Genomic DNA, 22,273 nt, shown 5'->3' with positions numbered 1-22,273 from the left:
TCTGTCCCCAGCTTGTCTGTCTGTCCCCAGCTTGTCTGTCCCCAGCTTGTCTGTCTGTCTGTCTGTCTGTCTGTCTGTCTGTCCCCAGCTTGTCTGTCTGTCTGTCCCCAGCTTGTCTGTCTGTCTGTCTGTCTGTCCGTCCGTCCATCTGTCTGTCCGTCCCCAGCTTGTCTGTCTGTCTGTCTGTCTGTCTGTCTGTATGTCTCTGGCTCATCTATCTGTCTGTCCCCAGCTTGTCTGTCTGTCTGTCTGTCTGTCTGTCTGTCTGTCTCTGTCCCCCTGTCTCTGTCCCCAGCTTATCTGTCTGTTTTTCTGTCTGTCTCCATCTGTCCGTCCCCAGCTTGTCTGTCTGTCTGTCCCCAGCTTGTCTGTCCGTCTGTCCCCAGCTTGTCTGTCTGTCCGTCCCCAGCTTGTCTGTCTGTCTGTCTGTCTGTCCGTCCCCCCCCAGCTTGTCTGTCTGTCTGTCCGTCCCCAGCTTGTCTGTCTGTCTGTCTGTCTGTCCCCAGCTTGTCTGTCTCTGGCTCATCTATCTGTCTGTCCCCAGCTCGTCTGTCTGTCTGTCTCTGTCCCCCTGTCTCTGTCCCCAGCTTATCTGTCTGTTTTTCTGTCTGTCTCCATCTGTCCATCCCCAGCTTGTCTGTCTGTCTGTCTGTCTGTCTGTCTGTCCCCAGCTTGTCTGTCTGTCTGTCTGTCTGTCTGTCTGTCCCCAGCTTGTCTGTCTGTCTGTCTGTCCGTCCCCAGCTTGTCTGTCTGTCTGTCTGTCTGTCTGTCTGTCTGATTGTTGCCAGCTTGTCTGCTTGTCTGTCTCTGTCTGTCTCCCCAGCTCATCTGTCTGTCTGTCTCCCCAGTTTATCTGTCTGTCTGTCTGTCTGTCTGTCCCCAGCTTGTCTGTCTGTTTGTGGCTCGTCTGTCCCTGGCTTATCTGTCTGTCCCCAGCTTGTCTGTCTGCCTGCCTGCCTGTCTGTCCCCAGCTTGTCTGTGTGTCCTCTCTCAGTAAGTCTGTCTCACTCACAGAAAGCTCCTCAGACACAGAGCTCCACTCAGTCTAATCAGAATTCTGCTGCTGTTCTCAGCGCTGTTGTCTTTCCACTCGTCTGTGCCGCTCTCAGGCCGTAATTACTCCACAGCCGCTCATCTCTCGCTGCGCTCTTCTCTTGGAAGTGACACACAGTTTGACATTCTATTCTAATCCCAGCTGAACGTTAACAGTGAGCGGGTTTTTTTTAAGCTCAGTTTTAATCTGTAACTGTAATTCCGCAGGATGGTGATGTCTGGGATCACTGCGCAATCGTGTGCATCTGAGGGTTTAAATTTAACTGCGATGGTCGTTAATTGATTCCTGGAGCTTTGTAGTAAGACAGGTTTAAGCTCAATCCTCTTTCTGAAAACATTTACACACAGGACGTCCATTTAAAAAAAACTGAGTAGCTGTGAGTCCACTGCGTTCATCCGCACGAGTCTCAGGAGCGCATGCTTATATTAATACACTGGTTCTACTGTGTTATGGTTTCTATAGTAACCACTCGTTCACAGGGGCGTGAACAGCAGATGCTCCACTGATAAATCGATCAATTATGTGGTGAAGTTTACTGGAAGGAGAAGCGTGTGTGTGTGTGTGTAAGATCTCTGGAAGGAGTCTCCAGTGTCAGCACTGTGTAACAAGCAGAGTGAAGCTGGAACTTTAAGTTCTCCCATGTGTTCAGGACAGATGAGTTTACACTTCTTCTTTATGATTTCTCAGGAACATGACGAGCTGCAATTTGAGCGAAATGTGAATAAGGACAGAATCACAGAATATCACACCATCACACTGCAGCGTGTGGAGACGAGACGAGACGAGGCTGAAACGGCACTGTTTGGGTTTTAATTGCTGCAGTGTGACGAGCTGAAGTCACACAGAGTCAGGAGTCTCTCTCTCTCTCTCTCTCTCTCTCTCTCACACACACACACACACACACACACACACACACACTTACTTACTTTCTCTCTCTCTGTATCTCTCTCTCTCTCTCTCTCTCTCTCTCTCACACACACTCACACACTTTTTTCTTTCTCTTTTACACACACACACACACACACACACTCTCTCTCTCTCTCTCTCTCTCTCTCTCTCTCTCTCTCTCTCTCTCTCTAGGATTACTTGAACCTCCAGGGACAAAATTATGCAAACATGAAATCCATCTCCTGCTCACTCTGTAAACAATATTTTCCTGAACTTTCCACTTCGTTGTTGTTATAAAACTCGACTCGAGAGATTTTACGCCACACTGGGAGTTTTAATGTTTCATTCATGAGCTGTCAGGAATCAGCGCTGATGCCGAGCCTTTTTTTTTTTTAATAAAACGTTTTAATGTTTTCTTCAGTAAAAGCTAACAGTCAGGAGCAGGAACGATTTCTTCTTGTGGTGCTGAAGGTTTAATCTGCATTGCACCAAGGGTGTGTGTGTTTATCTGATTGAGACAGATGTCCTATCACTCCTGAAGTATGATATGACGTCTCGTGTCTGAAACTGTCTCAGTTTGCCTGTTTGCACTTTTGCATTCTCAGCAGTAATGAAAAGTTCATCAACTTATTTTTAGTCCTGCGGAAAAAATTTATTCGAGGAAACAACACACAGGAGACTGCATTGTTCTAGGCCTGTGTGTGTGTGTGTGTCCTCAGAATGAGGTTACCGTGGTAACTGCAGGTTGGATTGTTGAAGGACATCAGAGGCCGTTTTTAATGATAGAGACACGGCTGCTCCGGAGTGTGTGGAGCTCATGGTTGTTTTTATAGCGACACTCCGAGTAGCTGTGCGTTAAATCCTCAGTCGGTCTCTAAACTGCAACAAAGCAGCATTTTCTCATGCACGCTGCTGATGCGTTGTTTTTTATTTTGTTTTGTGTGTGTGTGTGTGTGTGTGTGTGTGTGTGTGTGTGTGTGTGCAGATCTTTGCCCCAAAACCGTGTGTGTGTGTGTGTGTCAGCTGTAACTCGATCATTGTGAAATTAAACTATATTTCAACTTTATTTCCAAACTGAAAGTTATATTATTCCTAATTAAAGCTGACCTTGTTTCTGTCTCTCACTTTAAATCTTCAGTAGGTTTCATCATGTTTCTGTCTCAGTAAATGTTTCTTTGATTTGTGAGCAGCTCTTTATTTTATTTTATTTTATATGTATTGAATCAGTGCATTGATTTTCTGAACATTAATATTTGTGCATCTTTCCATCTGACCTCACAAAGCTGTGAGGATTCGTACAGCGTGGTGAGAACAATCAGACTGTTTGTGTTTGAATGCTTGTTTTAGACCTATTTTAAGAGATTGATAATTTATAACTGATCATTTAACTTTTTAAAGCTGTACTGCCTTTCAGATTTTTCAAGTTTAGGTCATAAAAATAATTTTCCCCAACACTTAATTATTTTTGTTTAGTGACCGAAAGCTACTGAATTCGAATCACAGACTTCCAATTTTATTCTTTTTTTTTTTTAAATAGAACAATTAATGACTTTAGAGCCACGTGGCCCTAAATTCTCTGCTATTTTTTCCTGCTTCACCAAATACAAGATACTACATCATGCATCACGTGGTGGGCTTTCCCCGTTCACGCAAGGCATTGTGGGATACAAATTTGAAACAGGAGAGAAAAATGGAGGACGTGAGTGTGCAAATGAAACGTGAAAGAGCGACTACAGTAACGGAAAGAAAGTGAGAAGAAAAGACGTTATGTTCTATACGAAGGAAAGGAAACGCAGGACCAAACTAATAAATATTGGCGCTCAGCGAGCACCTCGGTGTGATCAGCTGTTCGTTTAGCGACAGAATGATGGAACTGTCAGTGCACGCTCAAAGGGAAACCTGTAGATGGCAGTAATGCAGCACTGTGGATGCCAGCTGCCGTAAAACCCAAAAGAAGAAGAAGAAGGTAAACCTGCGCATGCGCACACGGACTTCCTCTGTCTGCTCGACTGCGCCAAGCGAGCGATTTCATGCACATTATTTGCTTTAATCCCTTCAAATTAAATAACTTCCCAGTCACAGAATGGCCTGATATTTTGTGAGATATTACAGAAATAAACAGATATCACAATCACCACATTTCAGACGGAACTAAATTTCACCGATTTTATGAAATCGAAAAGCCAACGAGCTTTAATGAATAATTTAGCTTTTTAATTGCACTTTATTATGCTGACGAGAAACACTCTCGTTTCTTTCTGTGTATGTAAATACTCCGGGAAAGGACAAATAAGTGAATCTGACTCTAAATAAGTAGCTCTCATGTTAGTGAGGTATGGAGCAGATCAGCACTCAAAATAAAACTTCAGATCTTCTCATGTGTCGTCATTAGAGCTGAGGGAAAGTGTGAACTAGGGAGAATGTGATGTTCAATCTTCTTACATCAGTGGTTCATCAACAGTGCAGTGTGTAATCTGTGCGTGTGTGTTTCAGATCTATCGGCGCTGCTGGCTCGTGTTTAAGAAGTCCTCCAGTAAAGGGCCACGCCGGTTGGAAAAGTACCCTGATGAGAAATCGGCCTACATCAGAGCCTGTCCGAAGGTAAACCACGATCACAAACACTTCCTGATGTCTGACGGTGGGAAGTGAACAGAAATCTCAATTACTGACTAAAAACATGGCTCGGATTTGAGGGCAGGATGGAGGGACGTGGTCAGAAAAATGGCAAAAGGTCATTCTGAAAATAGCATGTGTTTCTCCTTTCATTTAGTGAGATGTGATCTGATTATCATCGGTATCAATAAAGTTCAGAACAGACAGTAAATATCTTCAATAAGCAGTGAAATATGTATAAAATTGACTTCACAGGGAGACGTCTGATCTGAGGTATCGCTGAGATCCAGCAACGCAAGTGAGGAGACGCGCGGCCCTGATCAAGACGTTTGTGTTGCAGAAATCTGGATGGAGTGGGTTTAGATCACTAATAAACAAACCAGAGGGAGAGAGCGGTGAGGAAAAACCCCTGAGTCGACATGAAGGAGAAACCTTTAGAGGAACCAAAAACAGAACGGAGAGAGTGAAGATAAATAGCACTGAGTGTGTTTACAGGCTGTTCCGTGTGAGCAGATTGTGAATGAGTCCTGGGAAGAGCAACAGCACAGTGTTTATGATTACAGCAGCAGCTTTTAGATACAAAAATACAGCATCCAGCTGAGCTTCATCACGGAGAAACCCTGAGGTCTGCTCTATAGGCTGACGAGAAACAAACCTGAATCTTATTTGTATCTACTAAATATCCGCAGGTGACGGAGATCAGTAACGTTAAAAACGTGACGAGACTCCCGCGGGACACCAAGCGGCAGGCCGTAGCCATCGTCTTCACTGATGACACGTCACGCACGTTCACCTGCGAGTCAGGTAAAACATCTGAGAGGAGGAGTATGACTAAACACACACACACACACACACACCATACAGCAGCCTACATACAGATATGTCCTACATCTTCACATCTAATTGATTATTCTCTCCACATTCACTAGGTATGAGCAATCATGCACTCTGATTGGCTACTCTACTACTAGGATATCAGCTTGTATACCGTGAGGAGATTAAAACAAAATGGCGGCGAATGTTGCTGAACCAACCAAGGACGAAAGAAAAACTGTACTCTAGGGCTGTCCCAAACAATTATTCTTTAAATGATTAAACTAGCGATTATTTTTTCAACTATTCGACTAATCTAACGACTAATATTTTGATTAACCTAATAGTTTTATTGCAATAATTTTCCAGTTAGTTATTTAATATAACAATTTGCCCCGTCCAACACACACAAAAAACCCTCTGACATTTTAACATTTCAATATTTATTAAAACATTTCTTAAACACCACACTGAGCGTTATTCTTTAATAAAACACTTTCCAAACTCAAAAAGCAAGACCTTTTGGTGAGATTTCAGATGTGACGTTTCTGAGGGCAGCTTCCACTTTCTCTGTGATGGCCAAATACTTCTCTGTTAAATCCATGAAGTGATGATGGAGGGAAGTGCAGACCCTGGGTGAAATGTTTTTATCATGTCACGGAGGCCTTGACCTTCCACAGTGGAGACGGGTCTCGTGTCCTTTACGATCCTCTGTGAAGTGCTGTCAGTAAGGTCTGCAGCCATCTGGGGATCGCAGGGATTTGAGGTCCTTTTATGAAAAAAATCCCCCACACTGCTTTGTCTGCTCCTAAAAAGATGAACATAATGCACATGAATAATGACGATAGCAAGTTTGAAACCTGATGATATAATTTCTAAACTATTGCTGTTGTGTCATGCACCTATTCAGAGATATTGGTCCTCAAATTCAATAGGATTTCTATCTCTAGGATGAAGTTAATAATCACTGCAATATTTTTTACTTAATGAATTGCTTCAGTCGGCCTATAGCTGCTAAAAGGCGGAACGATTTCAAAACTAGAGAAACATTATGATCACTGGCGAAGGGAGCTCATAGTTAGGCTTCCATCAGTGAGCAAGGAAGCTACATTCTGTGAAAATAGTTGTAAACGATAATTTGGCTCACTCACTCACTCACTCACGGAATAAGTAAACAGAAAGAAAACATAAAACGGCTAAAACAGCGTTATTAACGTCAGCTACAGTCGCGGTGCAGAATTTAGTGTGATATAAAAAAATTACACACATCAGTGGGTTGACTGTGGCAACGTTTCCAGGCTCGGGTGGAGAAGAGGCAAAGAAAGCAAACAGAACTTGCGGAGTTTTGCTGCCATCTTGACTCGCTGCACCAGGGTGTTTCCTCTTCATGTGCTCCTGCATGACTTGTGCTCGAGTGATGCCACATGCGCTTTGCAGAGTCTGCAGACGACCCCACTGTTGGTGTCAAGATTAAAGGATTCCCAAACTTTGGAGGACCGTGTGCGAGCCTTTTTTGCCCCGTGTTGCTCCACACGCTCCGTTGTACTGCTGGTAGACGCAGCCATGTTGCTCAAGTAGATTACGCAGACGCAAATTACTCACGTAATCAATTATGTCAACACGTTGTCCCGGCCCTTGCTCTGCGTTTGTATCCGGTTAAACCAAAGACGATTGATATAAACGGTCCTATTTGAAAGTTCCGGTTTTGTTTTATGAACATTTACCCTGTGTGGTTTTACACAACGTGTCGACACTAAAATTCCACATTGAATAATTTTTATAATCGACGTCAATTACGTCGGATAATCGTCCCAGCCCTACTCTACTTGAAAACAACCCCCCCCCCAAAAGAAAATACAAAAAAAGCAACAAAATATGGAATAAAAGTCATTTTTATTTTAATTTTTCAAGAATTATTATCATCGCATTTTTCAAAAATTGCTCCTGTCATTTCACCGGTTTGTTTACATTCTAAGCGGAAATGATTTTGTCGGATGTTTTGTATAAAATTTTTATTTATCGAATTTTCAAAAAATATAAAAATGTTCTGTTTCTCAAAATCCAGTGAATGTGGATAGAATAAAACAGTTATTCCACTCAATCTCACCGTACATGGATTATAGACCACTCCAGTGACGAGGTGCGTAGCACCATCAGCTCATGTACGACTCGATTTCATGGAATAACTGTTAAATGCGTCACACAGAGCTGATTTTAGCCAAGTTGATAAAAAGAACAGATCAGAGGATCAAAAAACAGACTGAAAGCAAAAAAGCCAGAGAAACCGGGTGATATTTTTGCTGTATTTTAACTCACTAGACTACTGACAAAATGGCCGTAACATAACATCCTAATAGTGCCTCAGTATTCTGCTGAATGCACTCCGGTACATGTATGGTACATGGTTTGAGTCACAGCCCTGGATTAGAAACATTCTTTCACAAGGAGCTTGCAATGACACTTTTCTACCAGAGAGGGCGATATTCCTAAATCCAGTGTTGTATGATTTTGAGTGTGTATCCTCTGCGTGTCCTACAGAGTTGGATGCTGAGGAGTGGTTTAAGACCCTGACCATTGAGTGTTTGGGTACACGGCTGAACGACATCAGTTTAGGAGAACCGGACCTTCTGGCAGCTGGAGTTCAGTGTGAGCACACGGGTCAGTCCAGCGTTATTTTAAGTTGTGATAAGTGCTTTGGTACGAAAGTGTGTTTGGGCCACTGGAGCAGAAAGAAGGAAAGAAATACAGAGCTGAGAGAGAGGGGTAATATTCCAAGGAAAAAACCCTCAGAATTTCTGAGAGTAAAGTCATAAATTTATGAGAAAAGAACTCGGATATTCTCTGAGATTATAAAGTTATAAATTTGCAAAGAAAAAAAATCAGAAAAATATTGTGAGGTGGGTTTTCTGTTTTTTTTTTTCTTTTTTTTGGTCAAGAAACCAGATCAGTTCGCTTTGCAGGGTCGAATCAGTGTCAGCACACCACAGACACCACGGCTGAGCCGAGAGTTTCAGGAAACGCCGTCTTTCCTCCTCGAAATAATAACAGTAGTAGTAGTAATAATAATAATGTTTATTACTTATATAGTGCATTTTACATGCATATATGATCAAATGCACTTAAAAAAAAAAAATTAAGACTGCGAGAATAAAAGAATAACGCATGACGAGATTTGCAACTACATTCCTCAGAATGCACTGCAGCCAGGAAGCGTGTCATTGTTGTCTCAGAGAATATTTGAGGTTTTTTGCTCATAAATTTGTAGAATATCCAACAGTTTATCTGTACTTTTATGATTTTAATCCCAGAAATGCTCCTTTTTTTTCAGCTCCAAATACACCGTCATACGTTGGGAGAACGCTGAAGTGCTGTTCCGCAGGAGCAGTGTTCAGATCAGACAGACTTTATAAAAATGGATTTTTATCCAACAGTAAAAAGTAGTTCTGGTTACTTTCCACTTTCCTGGTATCCAAACGCCATTAGAACCACACAACTCACATTCTTCCCTGTAAAACAGGAGCAATATGACACATTTACAGCTTCATTTACACACAAACACCTTTAAATGATAAGCTCATGAAAGCGTCAAGACAAAAAAATAGTTGAAGATCAACATCTGCCCTTACGCTTCCATTATAAATGAGTTTGGAATGTTTGTGTTCTTTATTATTGTCTGAAGTGCTCACACACACACACACACACACACACACACACACACACACACACAGATGTAGAGAGAAGAACCTCAGCTGAAATTTGACACGCGTTCTCATTTTGTTGTTTTCAGAACGTTTTAACGTGTTTCTGCTGCCGTGTCCCAACCTGGACATCTACGGAGAGTGCATGATGCAGATCACCCACGAGAACATCTACTTATGGGACATCCATAATCCTCGCACAAAGCTGGTCACGTGGCCGCTCTGCTCGCTGCGCCGCTACGGCCGGGACGCCACCCGCTTCACCTTCGAGGCTGGCAGGTATGCACCGTGAGAGAGCGGGGCAGAGTTATAAAGAGTGCATGAGGTTGCATAAAACATCAGAACTCTGCTGTGTGAGCACACCCTCGGGAGATTTTTAAAGGGACATGGAAACATGCTTTCCTTCACTTCCACTGTACAGTGAGACGGACAGTGAGAGAGAGAGAGACAGACAGAGAGAGAGAGACAATGAAGGAGTGAGAGAGACAGACAGTGACTGTGTGAGAGAGAGAGAGAGAGAGAGAGAGAGAGAGAGAGCAGCTTTCTTCCTGACATCAGTCCAGATCCCATCATACATCATCTTCTTAGCTCCATGTTCTTTGTGGAGAACCCTGTATTATGTTTAGATCACTGTATCAGAGTGTCGGCGTCTGAACATGATCACACCAGTAGATCTGTACCAGGTGACCGAGCTCCATTGAACTGTGGACCTCGTACAGAGATGGAGTGAAAAGATGAAAAGGAAATTCAGTGGAGAATGTGGCATTCTTATCTCCTCCTGCTATGTTGATCAAATCATAAAGGAAGATCTGTAAGGCCTGCAGGATTCTCCTGAAAGGACGAAGATAAGAAAGGAGAATAGTCAGGATGATGCAGTGGAGTGCTGCCCCCTGGTGACCATCAGGCTCATTACCTTCAGAAGGAAACACAATATCGTGGCAGCCGAGTAGAATGATGGAATGTGTGTGTGTGTGTGTGTGTGTGTTAGAATGTGTGACAGTGGTGAAGGTCTGTACACGTTCCAGACACGAGAAGGTGAGCAGATCTACCAAAGGGTTCACTCTTCCACACTGGCCATCGCCGAGCAGCACAAGAAGGTTCTCATGGAGATGGAGAAGAACAGCAGGGTGAGCAGCGTTTCATCATGTGTGTTTTCTTACCATCAATATCTGTTAAAGCTGCCAAAAACATGAAACATTCCATACTAACTCTCATGACCTCATGCTCCGCTGTGTTAGCTATTATCCAAAGGCTCAGATCCAGACTCCTTCCCCTGCACACCCACAGCCATCCTGCCTCGCAGTGCCTTCTGGCACCACATCACAGGATCACAGGGGGCCATGGACTCGAGTAACGGTAAGGAAAAGAATCCCGCTACTGAAAAATTGAAGATTAACAAACCATGAGCTTTGACATTAATATACAAGAAGTCCTGGAGACACAAAGCATCAGCGACGTCGACAAAGTAACACCGTCGACAAAGCTTAGCTAAGGATCCAAGAACAATGCCGTTACTTTATCAGTGTTAACAAAGTAACAAGCAACATATCAGTAAGGTAACAGAGTATCAGCGATGTCACCAAAGTAACAGTCTCAGTGAAATAAAGTATCAGTGGCATTTAACAAAGTAACAGACAGTGATGTAAAAGTTAACTCTTAAATTAACTGTAACTTTAACAAAGTAAGAATATCAGTGAAGCAACAAAGTAACAGCGATTGAGTTCAAATGTCTGTGGTCAGCTGTACAGAGTAATGGCAAGTGTCGAAGAGAAGTGAATGAGGGAGTGTGAGCAGGTTGGAGTGGATGGAGGAGAGGATCAGGAGTGATCTGTGACAGAAGAGTGAAAGTGTAGAAGACAGCAGTCAGAGCAGTGATGGTGTTCGCTTTGGAGACACGAAGACAGGAGGCTGAACTGGAGGGAGCAGAGCTGAAGATGCTGAGATTCTCACTGGGAGAGACAAAGTTGGACAGGATTAGAAATGAGAATATTAGAGGGACGGGGCGTGTAGGACGACTTGGAGACAGTGAGAGAGGCGAGATTGAGATGGTTTGGACACGTACAGAGGAGAGATCCAGGGGATATAGGGAGAAGGATGCTGGAGATGGAGTTGCAGGTTGAAGGAAAAGAGGAAGAGCAAAAATGAGATTTATGGATGTGGCAAAGGAGGACACGAGGACGGTTGGTGTGACAGAAGAAGATACAGAGGACAGGAGGAGACGGAGGGACGTTATCTGCTGTGGAGAGCTCTAACGGGAACAGCCAAAAGAAGACGATGAAGACAAAGAAAAACAAAGTAATCATGAAGTTACCGTAACAATATCAACAAAATCGCAATGTACCACTGATGCTGACCAAAAATAACAGTGATGTTAAAGTAACAGTTAAATTAATAGCGATGTTAAAGTGTAACTCCACCCACTGCATGATTTTAAAAAATAGGCAAGGGGCTGGGGGGGCGGGGTGTGGGGCGTAAACATCTGTGAATGATGCGTCTCGATCAGCGTATATTTGAAAGTGAGCACAGTTTCTCCCACTCAATAAACTTGTATACAGTGCTGAGCATAAATGAGTGCACCCCCTTTGAAAAGCAACATTTTAAACAATATCCCAATGAACACAATTTCCAAAATGTTGACAAGACAAAGTTTAATATAACATCTGTTTAACTTATAACATGAAAGTAAAGTTAATAATATATCTTAGATTACACATTTTTCAGTTTTACTCAAATTAGGGTGGTGCAAAAATGAGTACACCCCACAACAAAAACTACTCCATCTAGTACTTTGTATGGCCTCCATGATTTTTAATGACAGCACCAAGTCTTCTAGGCATGGAATGAACAAGTTGGCGACATTTTGCAACATCAATCTTTTTCCATTCTTCAACAACGACCTCTTTTAGTGACTGGATGCTGGATGGAGAGCGATGCTCAACTTGTCTCTTCAGAATTCCCCATAGGTGTTCGATTGGGTTCAGATCAGGAGACATACTTGGCCACTGAATCACTTTCACCCTGTTCTTCAGAAATCCAGCAGTGGCCTTAGATGTGTGTTTAGTCATGTTGGAAAAGTGCATGACGACCAAGGGCACGGAGTGATGGTAGCATCTTCTCTTTCAGTATACAGCAATACATCTGTGAATTCATGATGCCATCAGTGAAATGCAGCTCCCCGACACCAGCAGCACTCATGCAGCCCCACATAAGGACACTGCCACCACCATGTTTCACTGTAGGCACCAGGCATTTTTCTTTGTATTCCTCACCTTTGCGATGCCATACAGTTTTGAAGCCATCAGTTCCAAAAACATTTATCTTGGTCTCATCACTCCAGAGTATAGAGTCCCAGTAGTCTTCATCTTTGTCAGCATGGGCCCTGGCAAACTCTAGGCGGGCTTTTTTGTGCCTGGGCTTTAGGAGAGGCTTCTTTCATGGATGGCATCCATGCATGCCATTCCTCTGCAGTGTACGCCGTATTGTGTCACGGGAAATAGTCACCCCAGTTTGGCTTTCTACTTCTTTAGATAACTGCAGTGAACTTGCATGCCGATTTTCTTCAACCCTTCTCATCAGAAGACGCTCCTGTCGAGGTGTTAACTTCCGTGGACGACCTGGACGTCTCTGTGAGATGGTTGCAGTTCCATCTTTCTTAAATTTTTGTACCACTTTCGCTACAGTATTCTGACTGATAAGTAAAGCTTTGCTGATCATCTTGTAGCCTTCACCTTTGTGGTGTAAAGAAATTATTTTCTTTGGGGAATTCTGAAGAGACAAGTTGAGCATCACTCTCCATCCAGCATCCAGTCACTAAAAGAGGTCGTTGTTGAAGAATGGAAAAAGATTGATGTTGCAAAATGTCGCCAACTTGTTCATTCCATGCCTAGAAGACTTGGTGCTGTCATTAAAAATCATGGAGGCCATACAAAGTGCTAGATGGAGTAGTTTTTGTTGTGGGGTGTACTCATTTTTGCACTAATTTGAGTAAAACTGAAAAATGTGTAATCTAAGTTATATTATTTACTTTCATGTTATAAGTTAAACAGATGTTATATTAAACTTTGTCTTGTCAACATTTTGGAAATTGTTTGTGTTCATTGAGATCTTGTTTAAAATGTTACTTTTCAAAGGGGGTGCACTCATTTACGCTCAGCACTGTATATATATATATGTATGTGTGTGTGTGTGTGTGTGTGTGTGTGTGTCCAATTCTATAATTGCAGATACATTTCAAGTGTCGACTCTGTTAGTCCTTGTCAACTCTGTTATCATTAAACTGGGTAATCCATTCACAGAATTAAGAGTTGACATTTTCTGCCATTTTGTGTCTTAATTACACATGCTGACCTCAAACTAGCTCCCACATGGCACGTATAAAAACAACTTTATGGATTTTAATCTTTATTATTATTATTATTTTAAATGAGTGAGAGATTCATTCCATTATCACAATAACAGAGTTGACGATTAATTAATCTACTGCTGATGTAAAATCCTCAACATTTTGTTCAAATTAACAAGAGAAGAAACAGAACGCCTCACTGCCTTTCTGAAGTTTCCTGCCAGAGGAAGTGACATCACTCGGTGCAGGTGTCATGTGCATTATTAAATATCTTTGTGGATTTTATGCAGTTGACAAGAACGTTGGGACAACTAAAAAAAAAAAAAAATATATATATATATATATATATATATATATATATATATATATATATGACTAAAATTTCACAAATACAGAAAATAGACTTTCTACGCAATTGATTTTATAACAGTTAATAAAATAAGCCCCTAAAAACAAGACTGAATCACTTCCTGTTTATTGGAGTTGAATGGATGAATCAGGAGTCAAAGACGGACAATAATGTGGGGGGAGGGGTGGGAGTCAGTTAATGTTTTATGGATAAATTGGGTCTAAAATGGACATCAAGCATCGCTGTTGGTGAAAGTTTGTCATAATTTTCTTTATTGTTCAAAACTGATTCAATAAATATTTATTTTATGGAAAATAACAAAAGGTTTATTTCAGAGACGCGAAATGTAGCCCGAATTCTAGAATGACTCCTGTATGTGTGTATATATATGTATATATGTGTGTGTGTGTTTGTGTGTGTGTGTGTGTGTGCATACACACACACACACATTTCATGACGTGGAGGAGTACCAAATGGTCGACTTTACATCAGCATCAGCCTTACAGGGTTCAGGATGATTTTATCCAGTCGATGCTGTTTGGAGCCATTTTCAACCCTTAAATTGCTGATTTTTATAAAAATGGTAATTTTGTCGATATAAACTCCATCATTGCTGGGTTTCAGGACAGTACAGGCATATCATTTAGTTTACAGCTCTAAAACCACATTTAACTGTGCAGGACCTCTTTAAAGGTGCCAGAGAATGCATTCATTCAGGATTAAAATTTTCTCTAATATCTAAATACCGTAGATGGTATGTGAATCTGGTCGGAGTAAAAAAAATGACCAGATGTGGTTTTTACCACCCTATGATTTGTCCCCAGAATGAAATGAGCTGCTTTCCCTTTTTTGTTGGGATCATCAATAGGATGATGAGCTCTGCTCTGATTGGCTGGTTTGCAGCGGGTGTGCGTCGTTGGGGCGTGACCATGGACACAGCTGCTGCGGTGTTTACGGTGTAAACTGGTGCATTCTCCTGCATTCTGAGTGCCATGTTTGAAGAAAACTGATCGGGAATTTGAACCGATGTACCTCCCGGAATGCTACTTCTCACCTCGCCTCGATGCTTTGATGCTGAATGATCTGATGACCAATTCACCTTGAACTTGTCATAGCGACTGACTTGTTTTTTCTCTTGTTTGTTATCAATGGTGCGTGTTTGGTTTTTACACATCAATGCTGGCACGATTTCTTACTTTATGTGAGCTCACTGCTGATTGGCTAGAACCATAACGAGAACCAATGGAATGGCGCGATAGAGTAATACAGTTTAGATTAAACATCATCATGCCGTTCCATTGGCTCTCGGCTTCAATTAATCTGACGCTTTCACACTGAAAACAGCTGAAGTGAGCTCAGAAGAGCGAATCCAACAGTGTTCACTGATTATTTTCTAACACGGTATTTTTTGGAACTAAAATCGGTAGGCGTGATTCAGCTGTCAGAATCAGGAGACTGCCGCGTGAATCGGTAGAGTTGGTAAGTATGACTTAAACGAAGTCATCATACTGTCTAGTTAGCAATGCTATCTACTCGGAGCTTGCTAGTAGCTAATGTTTCACATACAGTACTTGCTACTTGCTTTTAATCTTGAAAACACCACAAAGTAAATTAAAGTTGTTCGCTCACTAGGAAACTTTCAATCTAGGATGATCTGGCTTCAACCGTGACACAGTGGATAAAATCACAAAGCACAGTTAGCTACTTCCCCCTTGGTTTGAGGTTCTCTGAATGAGAGTGGGGTCGCGGTCCGCTCTGTGCAGCGAAAGCCAGGGAGCGCCACCGCAGCGTCAGGAATAGTTTCATTTAACTACGCCTCTCTGAAGCAGAAAGCAGATGTAGTTGAAAAGTCCTTCGTTGTTCTTATCAGCAGTTTCAATTCATCCGCTTTTTTTGCCGAGTGAGCACAGGTTGGAGAGAAGTACACCAGTGAACATCGGTCAAAAGCCACGTCTCTGAAGCTCACCGCCATCTCTCCCATGAGCTCTCTGTCTCGGTGTTGTTTTGATCCGGAAAAAATGTTGAAGGTTCCCTTGGTGAGCTTCTCCGGAGAATTTCCGCGGGTGTACATGCAAACTCCGGAAGGTTATTTTGCAGTGTTGAGCCCCTGATGTGTAGCAGCTCATTCTGGTCAAAAGATGTGTCTCCAAAGTCACAGAAGTGCTCCGCTGCGTCTCCCACCAGCTTTCCGCCTCAGTTTCGATGTCGCTTTGATATGGAAAGAAAGCTGAAGATTCCCTCAGTGCATTTGTTGTTGTTTTGTTCTTCACAATACCTGCAGAACTGTTGAAGGTTCAGCTGTGCAGATCGATAAATAGATAGATACATACTTACAAAAGAGAGGATATCAACAGAAGGACATAGTAATAATCCAATGGAGCAACAGTGACAGCCGCGACAGAGTGACGGCGCGTCAGAGCAACGGTAACGGCACGACAGAGCGACGGTGACTGTGCATCAGAGCAACGGTGACGGCGCGACAGAGCGACGGTGACGGCGCGACGGTGACAGCGCGACGGTGACGGCACAGCAGAGCGACGGCACGACAGAGCGACGGTGACGGCGCATCAGAGCGACGTTACGACACGACAGAGCGACGGTGACGGCACGACAGAGCGACGGTGACGGCGCATCAAAGCACGACAGAGCAACGGTTATGGCATGACAGAGCGACGGTTATGGCACGACAGAGCGACGGTTAAGGCACGACAGAGCGACGGTGACGGCGCATCAGAGCGACGGTGACGGCGCGACAGAGCGACGGTGACGGCGCGACAGAGCGACGGTTACACCACGACAGAGCGACGGCGGCGGTGCGACAGAGCGACGGCGACTGTGCCTCAGAGCGACGGCGACTGTGCCTCAGAGCGACGGTGACTGTGCCTCAGAGCGACGGTGACGGCAGGACAGAGCGACGGTGACGGCGCATCAGAGCGACGATTACGGCGCATCAGAGCGACGGTGACGGCACGACAGAGCGACGGTGACTGTGCATCAGAGCGACGGTTACGGCACGACAGAGCGACGGTGACGGAGCATCAGAGCGACGGTGACTGCACGACAGAGCGACGGTTATGGCACGACAGAGCGACGGCGACTGCGCATCAGAGCGACGGCGACGGTGCATCAGAGCGACGGTGCATCAAAGCACGACAGAGCAACGGTTATGGCATGACAGAGCGACGGTTAAGGCACGACAGAGCGACGGTGACGATGCATCAGAGCGACGGTGACGGCGCATCAGAGCGACGGTGACGGCGCATCAGAGCGACGGCGCGACAGAGCGACGGTGACGGCGCATCAGGACGGCGCGACAGAGCGACGGTGACGGCGCATCAGAGCGACGGTTACACCACGACAGAGCGATGGCGGCGGTGCAACAGAGCGACGGCGACTGTGCCTCAGAGCGACGGGGACTGTGCCTCAGAGCAACGGGGACTGTGCCTCAGCGCGACGGTGACGGCAGGACAGAGCGACGGTGACGGCGCATCAGAGTGACGATTACGGCGCATCAGAGCGACGGTGACGGCACGACAGAGCGACGGTGACTGTGCATCAGAGCGACGGTTACGGCACGACAGAGCGACGGTGACGGAGCATCAGAGCGACGGTGACGGCACGACAGAGCGACGGTGACTGTGCATCAGAGCGACGGTTACGGCACGACAGAGCGACGGTGACGGAGCATCAGAGCGACGGTGACGGCACGACAGAGCGACGGCGACTTCGCATCAGAGCGACGGCGACTGCGCATCAGAGCGACGGCGCATCAGAGCGACGGCGCATCAGAGCGACGGCGCATCAGAGCGACTGCGCATCAGAGCGACGGCGCATCACGGCGACGGCGCGACAGGGCGACGGCGCGACAGAGCGACGGCGCGTCAGGGCGACGGCACGACAGAGCGACGGCGCGTCAGGGCGACGGCGCGTCAGGGCGACGGCGCGACGGCGATGGTGCGACGGAGCGTCAGAGCGACTGCGACTGCGCATCAGAGCAACGGCGCATCAGAGCGACGGCGCATCAGAGCGACGGCGCGACAGAGCGACGGCGACGGTGACGGTGCGACAGAGCGACGGCGCGTCAGAGCGACGGCGACTGTGCCTCAGAGCGACGTCGCTCTGAGGCACAGTCGCCGTCGCTCTGAGGCACAGTCGCCGGTGACGGCAGGACAGAGCGATGGTGACGGCGCATCAGAGCGACGATTACGGCGCATCAGAGCGACGGTGACGGCACGACAGAGCAACGGTGACGGAGCATCAGAGCAACGGTGACGGCACGACAGAGCGACGGTTATGGCACGACAGAGCGACGGCGACTGCGCATCAGAGCGACGGCGACTGCGCATCAGAGCGACGGCGACTGCGCATCAGAGCGACGGCGCATCAGAGCGACAGCGACGGTGCGACAGAGCGATGGCGACTGTGCCTCAGAGCGACGGCGACTGTGCCTCAGAGCGACGGTGACGGCATGACAGAGCGACGGCGACAGGGCGACGGCGCGACAGGGCGACGGTGCGACAGAGCGACGGCGACGGCGCGTCAGAGCGACGGCGACTGTGCCTCAGAGCGACGGTGACGGCATGACAGAGCGACGGTGACGGCGCATCAGAGCGACGGCGCATCAGAGCGACAGAGCGACAGCGACTGTGCCTCAGAGCGACGGTGACGGCATGACAGAGCGACGGCGACAGGGCGACGGCGCGACAGGGCGACGGCGCGACGGCGACGGTGCGACAGAGCGACGGCGACGGCGTGTCAGAGCGACGGCGACTGTGCCTCAGAGCGACGGTGACGGCATGACAGAGCGACGGTGACGGCGCATCAGAGCGACGGTTACGGCACATCAGAGCGACGGTGACTGCGCATCAGAGCGACGGTTACGGCACGACAGAGCGACGGTGACGGCGCGTCAGAGCGACGGTGACGGCGCATCAGAGCGACGGTGACGGCACGACAGAGCGACGGTGACGGCACGACAGAGCGACGGTGACGGCACGACAGAGCGACGGTGACGGCACGACAGAGCGACGGCGACAGAGCGACAGTGATGGCGCATCAGGGTGATGGCGCGTCAGAGCAACGGTGACGGCGTGACAGAGCCACGGTGTCTGTGCATCAGGGCGACGGTGACGGTGCATCAGGGTGACGGTGCGACAGGGCGACGGTGACGGCGCATCAGAGCGACGGTGACGGCGCATCAGAGCGACGGTGACGGTGCATTAGAGCGACGGTGACGGCACGACAGAGCAACGGTGACGGCGCATCAGAGCGACGGTGACGGCACGACAGAGCGACGGTGACGGCACGACAGAGCGACGGTTATGGCACGACAGAGCGACGGTGACGGCACGACAGAGCGACGGTGACGGCACGACAGAGCGACGGTGACTGTGCATCAGAGCGACGGTGACGGCACGACAGAGCGACGGTGACGGCACGACAGAGCGACGGTGACGGCACGACAGAGCGACGGCGACAGAGCGACGGTGATGGCGCATCAGGGTGATGGCGCGTCAGAGCGACGGTGACGGCGCGACAGAGCCACGGTGTCTGTGCATCAGGGCGACGGTGACGGCGCATCAGGGTGACGGTGCGACAGGGCGACGGTGACGGTGCGTCAGGGCAATGGTGACGGCGTGACAGAGTGTCGCAGTCACTGTCAGAGTGATGGCAGCAGAGTGACAGTGACAGAGCAGCTAATGTCTCCCAACTTATGATGTCGTACAAGATGACTGTTTTTTTTCCCAGATCTGACCAGGTGACAGTTAAAAGCAGCGAGGCGGTTCTGCCCTGTAACACTCCCACAATATTTTTTATAAGCAGTGAGGTCACAGTGACCCACCTTCTCATAGAGTCTGTTAACAGAAGCAAATCCATCTTTCACATTCTGCATCCTTTCCTCTTCAGTGAAATGTCTCTCTTCCACCAGGTGAATTTTATTGGTTACTTTCAGGTAAAAGATATTTTATTTTACAACTAAATCTTGAAGGAAGTTTAGGACAGAGCTACTGACGAGGCGGCCACTGGGACTGGCGCCGGAAGCAGAAGTAATACATCCTGGGCGAGAACATGGGCTGGTTATTGCAAATTTTGGGGTGTGAATAATAATGATTCTCAGCCGTTCTGAAATACTCCAGGATTTTGGAGTTGGCCTGGTTTTGGCGCTTGCTTTAATACGTGCAGAATTTCCCTTTGAAGGAGGAGATGGCAGTGTTTGTGCTTCAGTGTGTCAGGTTCATGTCCCGAACTCTCCTTTCTCAGCAGTGCCGAGCTAAATCCAGCTTCCTCTGGCATCTTTAACCAAGTAACAACGTCTCAGCAAGACTTAAATGAACAAACAGCAATGTTACAGTAACTGGAAGTAACAAAGCAAGTGAAGTGATGTCATTATTAATGCAGGTGCATCACTGAACATTATTACTCATAAATTAGCATCAATTAAGCTAAATCAGTCTCTGTTTGTAAATGTGAATATTATTAATAAAGTTAATTTATATAACACTTTTTTTTTTCACGTTAAAGATGGAACCCAGACAGACAGACAGACAGACAGACAGACAGACAGAGGGCCTGTGAGCGAAACATCGTAATCAGATCATTTTAAAATAAACACCTCAGTCACCTTTGTAGTTTTGCTCAACTGGAAAAAAAATTTTTTTCCTTGATCTCTACAGGTCACAAATTTCTCTCAGCACTTCATTTCGACTGCTGTAAACCACCAGTTTGTTCCCTCACCACACCTCCTAAACCCCGTGCTGTCTGTGTTTGTAGGTGAGATGTTCACGGCGTCTCAGTCAGGAGCCGAATCGGACCTGTTCTCCACAGAGCACCACAAACGCCCAGCGCACTTCTCCACTTAACCCGGCCAACGAGCAGCTTCACAGACTCACCTTCAGGTCTCGGGCCTGAACCTTCCTCCACACCGTCCTCTGCCCTCTTCACGTCCGCTGTCCCTGCATCGGGGGCAGATCTGTGACGCCCCGATGTCCGAGTCAGTCCCTGTGACTGGAGACGCGTCCTGAGAGGGAACGCACTGTGAAACGTGAACTACAGAATATTCAGATCAGATCTTTTACAGAACAATAGAGGCACATGTTGGAAAAGGGGGCGGGGCTTTAGCGTTAGAACGGCACTGTATCTCTCTCTATCACATGCACAATGATCAGTATCTCTGTCCGTGTGTCTGTGTGTCGTTAGTGCATGTCCTGTTTGACTGTGGAACAGTTTTGAGATTAGTAGCAGGGCTGTGTTTAGTGTAGATCACTTTGTTTACTGCCGAGGATGAGTAGAAGAACACGCAGAGCTAGAGTAGGCTTCCATTTAAACTGTAGAATGGTTTGTGAGATTTGCCTGAGATGGAATCTGAGGAGGTGGCAGGATTTCACGGGTTACCTGGGACACTTGAGGGACTCTGGAACACACCACCTGTCCTCCTGTTTTTCTTTTCATCATAAGATAAACTCGTCCCTTCCAGTCTTCTCGAGAACGTGTTGCATGTTGGGCCTGTGACTGCGCAGTGGTGCAGTCATGAAGACTTTTTGAAGGAGATCTGTCCAAATGACCTTCTGAGGACCACAGCAGTGAGATTTGTCCTAATCCATTCACTGATGCACAATGTGTGGGACGATGAGGATTTCAGTTACAGCTTGACTGAATTTCTGTATTTACATTAATCATCCAAACACAATGAGAACGGTTTTGGGACGCACTTAAAGGAAAACTCCGCCCTGAACACCACCATTCACACACACATTTACTGACATGTTGGTCTGTTTTCACAGTAGTTACACTTTTCCCACATTACCCACAATGCTGCTGGACTTCCAGCTGATTTGGTGCAGTGAGATTCAGCCCTAAAGAGAGCGATGCAGCGGCGCTTTAGTCCTTTAGGCTACGTTCACACTGCAGGCTGAAGTGACTCAAATCCGATCTTTTCGCCCATATGTGACCTGTATCCGATCTTTTATTGACAATATGAACGACACAGATCCGATTTTTTCAAATCCGACCCAGGCCGTTTGGATATGTGGTCCTAATTCCGATCCCTATCCGCTCTTTTCATATGCGACTTCAGTCTGAACTGCCAGGTCGCATTCATCCGACTTACACGTCATCAACAAGCCACAAACGTCACTATTCTGCACTGAAGTAGGCGGCGGGTCTCTCAAAAGAAGTTACAACAACATGGCGCATAATCACGGGCGCAGATAGAGGGTGGGACGAGTCATATTTAAATTCACCTCGTTCGGTCCCCCCACTTATAGGGAGGAAAAAACGTCTATGCTGTCTTTCTTTGCATAAGGCAAACCTCACGGAAAAATCAAAAGACTAATTACCATTCGGTTTATTGAGGTGCACAGCAGTGTATACATAGTTGCAACAACTCACATAAAACAAAACAAAGACTGATATTCGGTTGGTTGAGCTGCACAGACTGCACAGGTTGTGAGCTCGAGCTTGGTTGCTATGGTTACTAACAACAAGTTTGACAGGCATATCGGGGTTGGGGTTGGTTT

The 22,273-nt window shown here is 46.3% G+C and overlaps 1 protein-coding gene across 2 annotated transcripts in view; it reads left to right on the top strand.

Annotated features, from left to right (window-relative positions):
* Positions 1-20,686, top strand: part of dok4 (docking protein 4) — a 129,472-nt gene extending 108,786 nt beyond the window's left edge. Inside the window, exons 3-9 of one of the 2 annotated variants that reach the window (XM_060940395.1) lie at positions 4,436-4,543; positions 5,245-5,359; positions 7,907-8,026; positions 9,156-9,345; positions 10,055-10,193; positions 10,305-10,422; positions 20,529-20,686. In XM_060940395.1, the coding sequence (XP_060796378.1) occupies positions 4,436-4,543; positions 5,245-5,359; positions 7,907-8,026; positions 9,156-9,345; positions 10,055-10,193; positions 10,305-10,422; positions 20,529-20,617 (879 nt within the window). In that variant the 3' untranslated portion in view covers positions 20,618-20,686. Of the gene's footprint in view, positions 1-4,435; positions 4,544-5,244; positions 5,360-7,906; positions 8,027-9,155; positions 9,346-10,054; positions 10,213-10,304; positions 10,423-20,528 lie in introns of both variants that reach the window. The other variant, XM_060940396.1, reaches the window with a different exon arrangement.
* Positions 20,687-22,273: the final 1,587 nt, after the last annotated feature.

Source organism: Neoarius graeffei, chromosome 15 (assembly GCF_027579695.1).
Source record: "Neoarius graeffei isolate fNeoGra1 chromosome 15, fNeoGra1.pri, whole genome shotgun sequence".
NCBI classification, from domain to species: domain Eukaryota; kingdom Metazoa; phylum Chordata; class Actinopteri; order Siluriformes; family Ariidae; genus Neoarius; species Neoarius graeffei.
This window is presented reverse-complemented; position numbering and strand designations above follow the sequence as displayed.